General features: G+C 40.7%; 1 protein-coding gene across 1 annotated transcript; it reads left to right on the top strand.

The window, feature by feature from the left end:
* Window positions 1-1,967: 1,967 nt before the first annotated feature.
* On the top strand, window positions 1,968-9,749 carry LOC131488569 (tripartite motif-containing protein 77-like). The gene is made up of 6 exons (XM_058690436.1): window positions 1,968-2,378; window positions 3,034-3,129; window positions 5,698-5,928; window positions 6,620-6,642; window positions 7,565-7,662; window positions 9,169-9,749. Exons 1-6 carry the CDS (start codon window positions 1,968-1,970, stop codon window positions 9,660-9,662), a joined length of 1,353 nt encoding a protein of 450 aa, XP_058546419.1. The 3' UTR covers window positions 9,663-9,749.
* The last annotated feature ends 6,136 nt before the right edge of the window (window positions 9,750-15,885 follow it).

Raw genomic sequence — 15,885 nt, 5'->3', positions numbered from 1 at the left:
ACAGTAGATACTGTAAGTCTTTTTCATGTTTTTTGGTGAGCACAGTTTCTTCTGCCAGGCCTTTAGTATGATGATTTGTGTTAATCTAGTCAATATTTGACATGGGTTTGAAGTTTGTTATGGCTGTGGTTACCAAAGTAAGACTGTGTTAAGGCTATGGGTTCCAGAGACCTCCAGTGCCTCTAATAGAGGTTTTCTCATCTTCACACAGTTAGCAAATTGGCTAACTCTTTGCTGTAAGAGTTATCTTTCTTGTGTTGTGCATTACGGGGTATTTAAAGGGATTTGTGGCCTCTACCCATTAGATGCCAGTAATATGCCTCAAGTTGTGACAACCAAAATTGTCTCTACATAGTGCCAAATTTCCCCAGTTGAGTCAGGGGAGCCCTCAGTTGAGGAGTACTACTTGAAAGATATTCTGTTTACTTCTTGGTTTGGCTCTAGGTCCTCTTCCCAAAGAGACCCTATGTCTTTCATTTCTCTAGCTGTATTGCTCCCTACAAATATCTGTCCATGATCTTAAGGGGCTTTGCACACTTATCCTTGCTCACATTTGGTTTTTAGCAGCTAATTAAGCTACTTTATCTTCACAGAGATTTCTATGGGCTCCGGTGGAATCTGCCCCAGATAAACATGAACAGGTCCTGTTTTGCTCTTTCCTTGTGCTCTCTATGCAGAATCTATCTTTGCTGTTTGACTTGCTACCTCAATTCTCTAACAGTTTCAACACAGGTCATTGTTTCATTTGTCTAGCATTTTTCTTGTGGTAGGAGGGTGGCAACAAGCTTTCCAGCTCTCTACATTTCTAAGCTGAAATGGAAAGACCCCCTTATTTTTATCATGTCCCTGCATGTCCCAAAAACGTCCTTATTGGCTGGTAGGTTTTTTAATCTAGGAACAGTCAAAGATGCCCCATCCGTTAATTTTCATAATTTAGTCACCTCCTGTATAATCATTTCGAAACATTTTCTCCTAAGAAACTAAGATTATTTGAATAATCCAGGATTGTTGTTTTGTGTAATGTCTCCTAAATGTATTTGTCTAACTTTCCCCTATGGTTACTTACAGATTAAATGTTTCTGGGAGGGATACTACAGGTGTGCCATAGTCCTTAAGTGGTCCACATCTATAAATGCATGAAATTCATGGCCATGGTTTGGTAACCTGGTTAATGTATCTGCTAAATATTTACCTTGAAAAGGTACTATTTTCTCTTTTGCATTTAGGAACTAATATTTTTAGTAGAACTTTGTTGGTATACAAATACTCTCTTCCCAAAGTCTTAGTTATTTTAGCATCTACTGATGATTCTTGCCAGGTTCAATTATTGTTATGGTGTCTTTTTACTTTTTTGAGTTAATCTCTCCAGAAAAGGTAAGTGTTCAGTGCCATTCTTGCAAATCCAGAAGGTTTTTCCCATCCCCTTGTTAGGCTCAGAGTATTGGCTGTTGTACTTAAGCTAGTTCACTTTGATATCATAAAATGGGAATCCAAATGAGTACTGTATCCATATAATGTCCAGAAACAGAAAAAGCAGATTTTTCTTCCATGTTTCTTCTAGAACAAGAAAACCTCTTATAGACTCTTCTGGGAGTCTTTCTTTCTCTTATTTCATTGGCCAGAATTGGAGCACATACCTGTGCTAACCAATCAAAGAAGAGAAAATAAGGGGAAACCATGATACCTTTGGACAAAAACAATGCCCCCTACTATGACTAGGGGTAAGCCAAAACCTCTGATGTCTTTGTAAAAGAGACAACATGGCTGACAAATCCTGAATTTCTAATGGAAGCTGAAAAGCAGGGCTGGAGGCCATGGCTGGAAAACAAGGACGCAGGCTCTCAGTCTGGAAGACTCTCCTTCCACCTCACCATCTTACTCCAAGCACCACCCATCCTGTTATCGTGCATGTGTGTATTAGTGAGCAAAAGCTTATTTATTTTATTTCCGTTTATTTCCTCAGAAACATGGATTCTACTTTTGTGCGCTGCGCCCCCAGTCTGCTTATCTGTTCCATCTGCAAGGACTATTTCACAGACCCTGTCACCATTAACTGTGGACACAGCTTCTGTACTCCGTGTCTCTGCCTCTTGTGGGAAGATGCCCAGCATCCCACCCGCTGCCCTGTATGCAGGGCAGTATCTCCACGCATGGACTTCAAAAGCATTATTTCTGCTGAGGGACAAGCTCGTGCTAAAAAAGAATCAGTTGCCAAGAAGTTACCGAGGTCTGCCAGGCAGATGTGTTGGATACACCAAGCACTGAAGAATATCTTCTGTCCAACTGACAAGAGCCTGCTGTGTTTGCAATGCTCTCATTCGCCAGGGCATACCACTCACATACACTGTCCAGTTTCACAGGTTGCTGAGCACTGCAGGGTAAGTACTGCCTCTGAATGCATGTGAAATGTGGAGGACTTGGTATCTGATAGGCAATGAGCAAAAGTGATTTTATTTTTCTTCTCTTATGCCTTAAACAAGTAGAATTTGTAAACACCATCTGCCAGGCATGGTTCTAAAACCTATGGATACAGCACCGAAGAAACTAAACAAACATCCTTGCTCCTCTGAAGTTTAAATTCTATTAGGCTGGGGGAGAGGAATGATGATGACTTGAAGAGGGTGCTGGTGTTTCAGTGTAACTGGCCAGGTGGATAATCTCTAGTGGCAGTTGACAGTCATTGGCTACTTCTGCCATGATGACAATAAGGCTCTTCAATATGTTCTAATCATGCCATAGAAAACGTGATGGCTATCATTTCAAGATTAATATGAATTAAGATTCATTTCTGAAAATGTTCCATGTTACGTATATCAGTACTAGATTCCTCAGATAATAGATTTCATTTCCAAATTCAGGAACTCTACTTTTGGTCAGCCTCCCAGTTTTGACTTATTTGCGTTCCCAAAGAAACTCACTGACATCTCTGCTTCCTTTTTTATTTTTCTCATGTCTATCCCTTTATCACTTTTTGAGGTATCTGAAAATTACATATTTGTTTTTCTAGTGCTCAAATTTGTAGTTCTTTTACAGGAGAAACTTCTGATGCAAATGAAATCTATTTGGAAAAACAGGCAGAGAAATCAGAGAAATATAAACAAAGAGTACAACTTACTTAGAGTATGGCAGGTAAGTGGGAAGCCCTATTTCCCTTGGACCAGGTTGGGACAGATACCATGGTAACTGACAGTGGAAGAACCTAAGTTAAATCATAATGTTCCCTGACCAGATGATCAGAAAAAGAGCTTCATATAAGAACTGTATGAAAACATGACCTTCAGTGCAGGATTTCACATTGAGTCCATTGTATAACTAAAAGCCTTTCCCTGATTTTTCTGGATAAAGCAATATGTGCCACTAATACATTATCAGGGACAAGAAAATGCACTCTCACAAGGCAGAATGCAATGATCAGTAGGGTGGAGGTAAATACAGACTTCCGTAGGAACTTAGTAAACTTTGAATGTTAACAAAAGCTTCTCAAACCAGTAAAACATCAGTGTGATAAAATAAGTTATTAGAATTTAATTTCCTGGGTATTGATGGCAAAGAGTTCTGAGGGACAAGAAAACTAAAGATGAGACAAACCAGATAACCCATGGAATTGTTTGAGATCTCGGTGCTGGACCTACTGATTAGTAGATAGGGTATGAAGCAGAACATAGTGAGAAGTGTGGCTAGAAATGTAATCGTAGCCAGGTCAAGAATGCAAATGCCTAGTTAAGGATTTTTGATTGTGTCATTTATTGATTCACAAAGAGGAACAGAGAACCTGATCTAAAGAAGAAAATGACACCATTATTTTCAAAGAACTTGAGCAGTACTAGAGGAGACCTAGAGACCTATAAAAAGGCAATATGAGGGAATAATACTTCACTGAACAGGAATCTGTACATGGTGCTGTGAGAGTGCCAAAGGGGAATAAGAACATTAGCTTGATTGTTTAGGATGGATTTCTGATGAAACATTCATTCATATGAGGACCTATGGTATGTTGCTCACTGTTCTAGGCCAACAAAGAGATATATAACTGGACAAAAAGAGAAACAAATCACTGACCTCATTAGTTTATAATCTAATGAGAGAACTCAATCCAGAAATTTAAGAAGTAAAATTTAAGCTATATGACATTTATGAAGTCCTTGCAATAAAATGAAGGCAGAAAATGGGTATAAAGAGTGCAGGCTGGGATGTGCTGGTGTAACCATTGCCAAGGTTACATCTGGGCAGAGATCTGAGTGGTTGTTAGAAGATGGTGGGAGATGAGCACCTGAGAATGCAGCTTCCCAGAGCAGAGGAGACAGAAGAGATTAGTAAAAGAAATGAGTAGTAAACAAGATCAAATGTGGAAAGAAGGTGAAGTACTATAAGAATGAATCATATTATTTCAATTTAGTAAAAATAGGCTCTTGGTTGGAACCTATTGTTGGAATGTGTGGTTCAGGAACGGGTAGGAGACAGAAGGGAAGACTCATTGCTTGGATGAATAGTTGAAAATTGCATCCCTGGGCACAGTGAGTTTGATCACATCTGGTCACTAAGTCTGGCTTTGATGGCAATGAAAGTGTTAGCATAGAAGCTGGATAAAGTCATTATAATAACAATATTTAGTTTTGACATTTCCAAAATAATTTGATAAATGTGTATATGTTTAAAATCTGTGTGAAAAGAAAGGGAAAGAGAGTGTGAAAAAGTGTCTGAATGAGAGAATAAAATGGAGACAGGCCCATAGGACAAGGGAGAGAGAGAGACACAGAGACATGAAGGCAAGGCAAGAACTAGTTTGTGGGATAGTAATGTAGACCAGTAATATCTCTGAGAAGACAAGACAGGGGGACCAGTAAAGAGGAGGTGGGTTTAGCCCCGGTAGTAAGAGGCAGGCAGAGCCCAGCACTGGTGGAAGAGTGTGTGTAAGGAATGGAGGTAATTTAGAAAGATCAGGTGTGATGTCCTCTGTCTTCCTGAGAAAGCAAATTGTTGCTTTTTCCTGAGAGCAGATAGTCAGTTTGTAAGTACAAGCATTGAGAAGAATGGATTATGATTTTGAGATTGTTATGAATCCTGTAAAACAACAAAATTTGATCTTAAATTTCTATTTTCACATGAAAATATGGAAGTTTGAGAGTAAGTAGTTGGAAGCAGTGGTGCAGGCAAACAAATAAATGAAAAGGAAGAAAAGGAAGGAGGGAGGAAGGTAAGAAAGAAGCCAAATGTGTGGTTTCTTAGGAGAAAGACATAAAAATGTATGTAGTACTTCTATGATCTGAATTGCTTCCTCCCCCAGTTTGTATGTTCAAACTCTTACCCCCAAGGTGATGGTAATAGGAGTGGGGGCTTTGCAAGGTGATTAGGTCACGAGACCACAGTCCTCAGTAATGAGACCAGTGCTCATCTAAAAGAGACCCTGGAAATGTCCCTTGGGCCATCTGCCATTTGAGAACACAACGAAACGATGGCTATCTAGGAAGTAGACTCTCACCAGATACCAAATCTGCCAGCATCAATCGTAGACTTCCCAGCACACAGAACTGTGAGAAATAGTTTCTGTATTCATTAGGTACCCAGTCTGTGGCGTTTTTGTAAAAGCAGCACAACAGATTAAGATCAGAACATTGGGCATAGCATGCAAACTTTAGATAATGAGAGAAGAGTAAAACTGTCCAGATACATGACCTAATTAAACCAATGTCACTTCAGGGTTTTGTAAATCTAAGGATGGTGATGATCAAGGCTGAATATCCTAAGGTGTACCAATACCTCCACAAAGAAAAGCAAAAACATTTAGAGAGCCTGGCAATTGAAGGCAAGATAATTTTTCATCGACTCCGGAGAAATGTAGCTAGAATGCTTCAAATGGGGAAACTCCTGAAAAGAATCTATGAGGAGCTGAAGGAAATGTACCTCAAAGCAGATGTGCACCTGCTCCAGGTAAGGACTGAGGAAGGATGAACATGAGCCTGGCTGGAAATCATTTATATCCACTGAGATCCATATCCCTTTTGACCTCCATTATTTTTCTGGTTCCAAAGTTCAAATTCTGCCTCCTCTGTGCAATAGCAGGCTTTGCTCCTCCAGTATAACCCAGAGATCCAGGGTCACATCCACCTTATACAGGAAAAGGAAAACTATATAGAAATGTGAGGAACAGGTCCAGAAAAAAATCATCTCACTTTTTCTACTAAGAGTTTCTAACCAACTGCCACAAAGCAGCTTTTAAATACATAATTCAGTTTTGTATCTGGACTTGTCAGTATGTGGGATGTATCCATTCTTTCTCTTTTGAAATCGTAGATTTAGAGCCCACACACCCTTGTAAGAACTTTGAAGAAACCCTTCATGAACCTCACTGTATATTACAACCAAAGAGCCATTGTTTGCTCTAAGAACATCTTCTGCTTTAAATTTTATCATGATCATAATTTTATCATATAATACATAGAAGACCATATAAATAGAAGACCAAATCTTATCTTTTTAAGGATAAGGAAAAGGGCAAATGATTTTACCAAGGAAGAAAGTGGAGATAGAGAATTTTCCAGTTCAGTCTCATAGCCTCAGACTAGACTAAACAGGGGAGTATCTTGTGCTCAAAGCTAAGCCTTCCTCTTTCTCTTTACAGGATTTGGGAGACATCATGAAAAGGTAAATTTGCCCCTCCATCCAAGTTATGGCATCGGTGACAGTGGTCAGATTATTTCTGCTGAGATGGACCCACAACTTTTTATGACAAGTTTCTTTATGCCCTCATTTATTCCTTGTCTAAGACACTTCTCGGTTTTATATTGACCACTCTTAGGTAAAAGTGAGGGTTGAAGCAGGGTGTGGTTTCAGCTGCAAGGCTTAATGCAGAAGTTGCCAAATATAACTGTTTTTCCTGCCTCTAATTTTCAAAATCCTAATTATTTGAGGCTTATTCCACATATTCTGTAGGAAAGGCAGATAAGCTCAGAGAGGGGTGCCTGGGTGGCTCAGTCCGACTTCGGCTCAGGTCATGACCTCTCAACTTGAGGATTCAAGGGTTCGAGTTCCGCATTGTTTTCTGTGCTGACAGCTCAGAGCCTGGAGCCTGAGTCTGTCTTTCTGACCCTCCCTTACTTGTAGTCTCTCTCTCTCTCTCTCTCTCTCTCTCTCAAAATAAATAAACATTAAAAAAAAAAACAGCAACAACAAATAAGCTCAGAGAGGCTGCAGATGGAAGGATGATGAGAAGAGAGGGGAGGGAAAAAGATGAAAACCCCTACAGAGATTAAGCTCTATATAGTAGGCCCTATTAAGCTCTATTTGACACCTATTGGGTTTCAGGAACTAAATGAGAACAGCTGTGTGCCTTCCATAGGGAAGGCGAAGGGAGAAAACACATTTGTGAGTGATCTATCTTACGGAGATTGAAGTGATAAGAGCACAGTAGCTAGTTATAAAATACAAGAACAACTACAACATCCCTCAGTTTGTGGAGTTAAACTCTGACCCTTTGCACCCAATTGTGAGGATTTTGAAGGAGCATCTTCAAGGGAGGCTTATGATAGGACTAGAGGGGTCAGTAAGTGGTTCTGTTTCTTTGCAGGAGTCAGTTAGTGCAGGCGCACTTGCCCCAGCCTGTGGACCCACAGCTCAGTGAGTGGACAATCACCGGGATGTCTGAAAGGCTTAACAACTTCCGAGGTAAGAGGTGGTGCCCTGGTGAGACCCCACTATTTCCTCCATGAGGAGAGGCACCTGGAGGACCTCTCCTCATTGCTCTATTAGTCTTTGCAGAGAACTGGGAAGCAGATAAATATGCAAACCCTTGTAACTAACCATATTTTATTGTTAGATACCTGAAGGCAGTCAAAAACAATTAAATATAACATATGACAATTTACAATGAGTTTAAAAAAATGAGCACTTGACATATAAATAGTTATTTGTTGGGGGACAGGGAGGCAAGGAGGAAAGGAGCAGAGAGAGGGGGAGACAGAATCCTGAGCAGGCTCCACACTGTCAGTTTGATGTCAGCGCAGAGCCCGACATGGGGCTCCATCTGATGAACTGTAGGATCATGACCTGAGCCGAAATCAAGAGTCAAATGCTTAAACAACTGAGCCACCCAGGCACCCTGAAAGCACTTGACACATAAAACTACATATTCATTCAGTGTATTTTAACTTATAGTTGTTAATTGTAGTTATACGTAGATGTTCAGATTCCTAGAAGCACCTTAAATTGTTATTTAAATGTTTATCTAAAATTTTAAGTTAGTGAATGTATTTGAAAAATATTAGATTTTAGATTTAGAAAGGGATAAAAATGTTTATAAAAAACAGGTACAGCCAGAAAACACATGGAACACATGATTTGCTGTGTGGATTCGCTGTCCCTAAGAAAGAAGTAGACAGTGAGCCTGGCTGACAGGAGAAGCAGGCATGGGATGGGATAGGTTGGATTCCAAGTCCGTGATGCCTGAGTTAGAAATTCAGAGAAAGGAACCACTTCTTTAAAAAAAAAAAAAAAAAAAAGGCAAATATGGATTTCCAATTTCTTTTCCCTTTGCTTGTTGACATGTTACATCTTTGTGTTTGGACAAAGTTATCACTATTTAAGACTAATAAGAATAACAGTATCATATTTTTGAAATGATATATAATATTTATTACTGTTACTATATTTATTTGATTTTGTGCAAGTTGATAAATGAGAAAGCTTGAGTGAAGGGCCATCTTGGTATTTACTTGGCATCAATGAGCAGGCTCCCAAATTTTCAATGAGCTAATGAGAATAAAACCAGATCCTGCCATCCTACATCTTTAAGTATTCTCAGAATTGTTTTTCATCTAGTTGTATGAATAGAGATTTACTTGCTTAGGCAAGAAGCCCCTTCTCTCGAATGGGTCTCTGGATTCCCAATGACACACACCCCGTATAGTCACTTGTGATAAAGGAGTGTTCTGGGGCAGTTAGTGTGGACTCTGCCATGAAAGCTGTTACATGTTCCAGAATTTTACGAGGAATTACTAAGTGGTAAGTACCTTGAAACTGGCCATGGTGGTGTGGGAGTGTTCCCAGCAAACAAACCAGTTTTGTTTGGTTTTAGAGATTTGGTTGTTCAGCATTTGCTAGAACACTATTGCACTTGTCCCACAGAAATTTTAAACTCTGTTCTTTGACTTCACTGTTTTCATTTTACTTAAGTGTATATTACATTTGATGATAAGATAAGGAATTACCGTGTGCCTCTGTTTGAAGACCTGAGACGTTTGCAGTGCTGTCCCGACCATCAAGACCTGCCCCACAGTCCAGGGAGTTCACAGTATAAGCCTTCCTGGGCAGCTCAGACCTTCACCTCTGGCAAATATTACTGGGAGGTGGATGTGGGAAACTCTCAGAATTGGATTATAGGACTTTGCAGGGAATCCTGGACAAAACGCCATGACATGCTGCTCAACTCTGAGGGTATCTTTCTACTTCTGTGTGTCAACGTGGATGACCATTGCCGTCTCTTCTCTGCCTCCCCGCCACTGCGCCACTACATTCCAAGACCCCAGGGCTTGGTAGGGGTGTTTTTAGATTATGAATTTGGTATAGTAAGCTTTGTTAATGTTGCCAAAAGTTCCCTTATTTGTAACTTCCTTTCCTGTTCCTTCTCCTTCCCTCTCAGACCTTTCATTTGCTATGGACCCAAATGATCAGGAACAGCTCACAAACCTGACCAAGGTCTTAGCAATTTTAATAGCTGGGGAGGGTTCTATCCTGGTGACTTCTTGAGTGGGGAAAATCACTGATGCTAATGGTCTTGAACTTCATTTTACCTTCAGGGGATACATTTGTTGTATTATTTTTTAAAGTGGTGACACTGTGAAGGATGTACATTTGTCTTTTCTATTTTATTGAAATAAAGGTACTCGCTTTTATTATATTGTGTGGGATATGTTCACTTTTCATTTGCTATCTGGGCTTGCTAGAGGTGAAAGAATGCTAGAGGTGAAAGAAACTAGCTAAATGGATGAACACAGAGCACAGAGGATTCTCCTTCCAGACAGTTCTTGTCAAAACTCAGTATCATGTGGAATTCTCTTCTCCCTGAATTCATCTGGCTAACTTCCCCCTCCATAAGTTCTCAGTTTACTGGACTAGTTTAGGTCATATTATAACAAAGCTCAACAACAGCTTATCCCTTCCCTTTGTAAAACTCACAACAGAATTTGGATCTTCTTTTCTAGTTTGCAAATCACTAGAAGGGACAACCAATGTCACTCCTCTTCATAGCACATTCCAAGAATGAAACATCAGTCTGGGGACGTGAGAGATACAACAAAATATTTGGATAAAGGAATGTGTCAGGGTACCTGGATGACTCAGTCGGTTGAACATTGGACTTTGGCTCAGGTCATGATCTCATGATTTATGAGTTCAAGCCCTACATTGAGCTGGCTGCTATCAGCACAGAGCCTGCTTCAGATCCTGTCCTTCTCTCTCTGCCCCTCCCCAACTTGTACTCCCTCAAAAATAAATAAAACATTAAAAAAGGAATGTGTCAAAATTATTAAAAGCAAAGGCTATATATATAACCAACAAAGGTTAAGATTATGTAGACACAGTAAGATAGGAAGTGCTGAGAAATATTGTTGAATAAAGAAATGAATTATGTTACTGTTCAGATTCATGGGTCAGAAATGACTTTTAACTGAAAAGATATAGATTGTATATAATTTGACTGCCTAGTGTTGCTGTAGGTCATTCTTGGTGGTGAGCACAGTATTCCAGGAATGTAGACAATTTTTACCAGAGTGATACTTATACAGACAATAAGACCCAGATGTTTGGATACTGCAGTATTTTTAAAGAAATTACATATAGTAAAAATATACATACATACATTTTGGAGGATGCATAAACCTCAATCAACCTCAATTCTCAACCACATAAAATATCAAATGGCCAACAGTCAAATTTCACTTCAAAAAATGCTTCAGTCTTAGATCTTAGAAGTTTGCAAAATAGCCAGACAGTAAAGTCAAACTCTCTAGGGATGTGAGGTACAAAATGATGACTATAGCTAACACTGCTGCATGGTATATGGGAAAGTAGTTAAGAGAGTAAATCCTAAGATTTCTCATCACAAGGAAAAAGGGTTTTTTTTTTTCTTTTGTGTAAAGAAGGAATCGATCTCTGTCTCTCCCCCTTCCTTTCTCCTTCTGTCCCTTCCTCTTCTCTCCCTACTCAAGATTCTTTTGGAAGAGAGGTAATATTCTGGCAATTAAATTCACTTCTGTGAAGATGTAGTAGTGAAGAAACTATCCTAAATTTCAAAGAATTGCCTAGGGATTATTTAAAGCAATATGGTGATGCTCTCATCTCTTGGAAGTTTCCAAGAATTGCTGCATGCTTAACAGTTTGGTGTTGACCTCTGGCACTGGTCAAAATGGAATAAATCCTCCAAAGTCTCACCCAGAGATGACAAGTAGACATGCTGAGCAGAGCACCAAAAATAAAGACTTTGTATGTGAGGACTCTGAGGCATTAAGAATAGAATGTGAGGGGCGCCTGGGTGGCTCAGTCGGTTAAGCGTCCGACTTCGGCTCAGGTCACGATCTTGCGGTCCGTGAGTTCGAGCCCCGCGTCAGGCACTGGGCTGATGGCTCAGAGCCTGGAGCCTGCTTCCGATTCTGTGTCTCCCTCTCTCTCTGCCCCTCCTCAGTTCATGCTCTGTCTCTCTCTGTCCCAAAAATAAATAAACGTTAAAAAAAAAAAAAAGAATGTGAAATGAGATGAGTTAACATTGGAATAATTAATTACCCATAATGGGGGTGAGTGTTAAGGAGTTCTTTTTCCTCTTCTCTTCCCTAGCATTGACTGGATGAAAGGAAGGAAGATCCACTTCTCTGAACTTCACAGCAGGAGCATATGGCAAAAGCCCCCAAAGAAACACCCCTTTCTAGCCAAAGGACCAGGAAGAGAGGCCCCTCATACATCAAAGTGTGGGGAAAAAAAAAACCCTTTTCTTCTTCCTTTTTCTCACCCAGCCCTGACACAAGGTCAGCCCCAGTGACAAAGCTGCAATGAGTGGCAATAGGGAAAGACCATTGCCCGAAGAGAGAGCCCTTTTTTTTTTTTTTTTCCCTCTCTGGGGAAAGGGCCTCTGTTGTCCCAGTTCAGGGATTAAATCCCCTTTATTCTCTTTTCTGTTGCTTCTTTGACTTGAGGACATGCACAGGACCTGTCTGGGTGGAAGGATTAACTCTGGGAGAGGCTCCAGCTTTGAAGACTTGCTCTTAAACTGTGTAAGAAGTAGCCAGAGACTTCTAACATGGGCTGGATGTCCCCCACCACTGGCACAGTACTCTCCTGTGTATTCCACCAGGTCTCCCCCTAGTGTGTGGCTTGTCCTTTCGGGATGGTGAGAACCATCTGTAGCCCTGACTGTGCACAGATACTTCTCCATCAGCTCTCTGGGGAGGTTCTTTCCCTGACCTGCAGTGTTGTCCTCACAAGCATTCACTGTTCTGCACCCAGCTGTGGACTCCAGCTGTGGGGTCCTCCGTGACCCTCTAGGGTGCTTCCTCTGTGCAGCTCTACCTTCCACAGTATTCAGTCCTGGGATCTCCAGCCACTTCGACATTCTTGACTTTCCAACTGTCTCCTCAGTTCAGGGCGACCCCTGGGCTGTCTGACCTCCTCCCCACTGTGCTACATCTGCAAATCTCCAGGAAGTGAAATGGGACCATCTTTGAGGTCTCCTCATTTGTTCCCTCTCTCTGTTTACTCTCCTCTGCTACTTATGAAACTTGGAAAAATGTTGTTTTATACCACCTTTATGGCTTTTTCTTGTCTGGAGTAGAAGAGCAAATCCCATCCCTGCTACTCCATGTTTTCTTAAAACCCAAGTCAGAGGGGGAATTTATTAAACCACAGATTCACATTCTTTGATAGAGAACTATTGATTTTCTTTTCTTTTATTTTTAGCTTCAGTAGTGTGTATCTTTCATTGAATTTACTCATTTCCTCTTGGCTGTCAGATTTGTTAACATTGGTGTTTGCTAGATATTTGTTTTGCTGAATAATCTTTGTAAGCCAGGTTTGGATGTTGTTGGGGTGAAGAGCTTCCACCTGAGTTTCTGGAGGCAAGGCTCTCACCTTTTGTACTGCAAGGAGTGGACCCCATTAACAAGTGGTATGGGATGAGTGCCCCTCCATCACATCCCCATGGCAAGAAGTACCTAGTGGAAAGAAAACCTCTTCTGATGGGTTCTAAGTACAGATCTGACTCAAAAGAGATGGGAGCCCATGAGCTTTGGGGCAAACTGCTCAGTGATGGGCCAAGAAAGAAGAGAGGGTCAGGGAATTCCAGGATCATAGTCACAGTGGTCCATCCTGGCTCTGCTTTGCCTGGTGATCTCAGGTTTAGATCTTTTCACTCTGGGGCTGAGGATCCCTGTCTTCAGTCTCCTCCCACCTACCCTTTGTGTGTCGACTGTTTTAGAAGTGGCCAACCAGGACTGCCAGGCACTAACATAAGAGCCTTCCTGATTCCTTTGAGCCCTACCCATTCCTGGTGATGCACGAATGCTGCCCTATGCATGAAGAACCTTGAATGCCTCTCCCTGATATCACTGGCTTCTCTTCACTATACTCTAAGTACAAGAAGCCAAATGCCCCTAGGCACTGTCCCTTTAAGAACAAATACAGCAAAAGCTTTCAAAACTCTTGGTGTCAGCCACCTTACCTCTCTGCACTGTCAGACATTCCTCTCCTCACTGTGTTGGGCAGAAGAACCCATCTCCATGGCTCCAAATCCAGCACAGTGCTGGTCTACTGTGGGTGGTTAGGGCTTCAGGGACGTGCAATTCCTGGTCCCAAGGGAGTCAGGGAAAAGACACTGTCCTAACAGAAACTGAGGCTAGAACAGGAGAAAAAGTTTTTAAAAAGGTTATTGAGGGGCTTCCAACTCTTGATTTTGGCTCAGGTCATGATCTTGCAGTTCCTGGGATCAAGCTCCTCATTGGGTTGTGAGCTGACAGCACAGAGCCTACTTGAGATTCTCTCTCTCCCTCTCTCTCTCTCTGATCCTCCTCTACCAGAGCTTTCTCTCTCTGTCTCTCTCTCTCTCTCTCTCTCTCTCTCTCAGAATAAATAGATAAACTTTAAAAAAATAAGTGATTGAAAAATTGAAGGATGGGAGCTAACTCCACCACCATCCCTGCTGTAGCTTCCTAAGTGTTTGGCAAGGGAAAGCAAAGCTGGGAAGCTCATAATCTGTATTGTACTATGTTTGACTGCAGCACCCTTGAAGGAACAAGTGGTCCTATGGCTCTGAACCAAAGTTGTGTCAGCACCAGAGGCATTTCCCTCTCCCCAGTGTGCAGTACTCCAGGAGCTGCAATGAACATGCAAGTCCAGATTATCTTTTCAAATTAATGTTTTAATTTTCTTCAAATACACAGAAGTGTAATTGCAGTGTCATGTGGTAGTTCTATTTTTAATTTTTTAAGGAACCTCCGTACTGTTTTCCACAGTGGCTGTACCACTTTAACATTCCCACTAGCAGTCTACAGAGTTTCTTTTTCTGCATATCCTCCCCATCGACATTATTAAATCTTGTCTTCTTGATGATAGCCATTCTAATATATGTGAGCTGCTATGTCATTGTGACTTTGGTTTGTATTTCCTTGATGATTAGTGATGTTGAGCATCATTTTGTATACCTGTTGGCCATGTATATGTCTTCTTTGGAAAAATGTCTATTCAGATATTTTGTCCCCTTTTTAAAAAGTTTTTTGAGTTTATTTATTTATTTTAAGAGAGAGAGGGAGGGAGGGAGAGAGCAGGGGAGGGTCAGAGAGAGAGGGAGAGAGAAAACCCAAAGCCAGCTCCTCACCATCAGCACAGAGCCCCAGGCAGGGCTCGAATTCATGGTCTGTGAGATCATGACCTGAGCTGAAACCAAGAGTCGGATGCTGAACTGACTGAGCCACCCAGGCACTCCTGCCAATTTTTAGGTCAGATTGTTTTATTTGTTTGTTTGTTTGTTTGTTTATATATTTATTTGCTATGGAGTTGCATGTGTTCTTTATACATTTTGAACATTAGCCCATTCCCAAATATATTGTTTTTAAATACTTTCTCCCATTCAGTACATTGCCTTTTCATTTTATCAATGGTTTCCTTTGCTATGCAGAACCTTTCAATTTGACGTAGTCTCATTTGTTTTCTTTTGCTTTGTTGCATTTGCTTTTGCTGTCAGATCCAAAAAATCATTTCTGAGACTGAGGTCAAGGAGCTTACTGCCTATGTTTTCTTCTAGTTTAAAATGGTTGCAGGTCTTATGTTCAAGTCCTCCATCCACTTTGAGTTTATGTTTCTGCACGATGTAAGATGGTGGTATTGTTTCATTCTTTTGTATGTGGCTGTCCAGTTTTCTCAGCACCATTCACTGACGAAGCTGTTTTTTTCTTTATATTCTTGGCTCCTGTGTTGTAACTTAGTTGGCCACGCATGGGTGGGTTTATTTTCATGCTCTCTATTCTGTTCTGTTGATCTCTGTGTCTATTTTCAACTCCATACCATCCTGTTTTCATCACAATAGCTTTGTGACATAGTCTGAAATCAGGGAGATGGATGCCTTTAGCTTTATTCTTTATTCTCAAGATTGCTTTGGCTATCCAAGGTTTTTTGTGGTTCCACACAAATTTTATTATTTGTTCTGTTTCTGTGAAAAATGCCATTGGAATTTGTATAGGTATTGCATTGAATCAGTAGATTGCTCTATGTAGCATGGACACTTCAACAATATTCTTCCAATCTATAAGCATGGATTCTCTTTCCATTTATTTGTGTCTTCCTCAATTTCTTTCACCAATGGCTTATGGTTTTCATGTACAGATTTTTCACCTCCTGACTTAAATTTATTCC

This window comes from Neofelis nebulosa, chromosome 10, assembly GCF_028018385.1.
Source record: "Neofelis nebulosa isolate mNeoNeb1 chromosome 10, mNeoNeb1.pri, whole genome shotgun sequence".
Lineage (NCBI taxonomy): Eukaryota > Metazoa > Chordata > Mammalia > Carnivora > Felidae > Neofelis > Neofelis nebulosa.
This window is presented reverse-complemented; position numbering and strand designations above follow the sequence as displayed.

What these genes read in the sequence shown, in the direction of transcription:
- LOC131488569 (XM_058690436.1), top strand. Translation starts at nt 1,968, where the DNA reads ATGGATTCTACTTTTGTGCGCTGCGCCCCCAGTCTGCTTATCTGTTCC. An exon ending in ACTTACTTAGAGTATGGCAG is followed by an intron (nt 3,130 to 5,697) that starts GTAAGTGGGAAG and finishes ATGTCACTTCAG; the next exon opens with GGTTTTGTAAATCTAAGGAT. An exon ending in TTGGGAGACATCATGAAAAG is followed by an intron (nt 6,643 to 7,564) that starts GTAAATTTGCCC and finishes GTTTCTTTGCAG; the next exon opens with GAGTCAGTTAGTGCAGGCGC.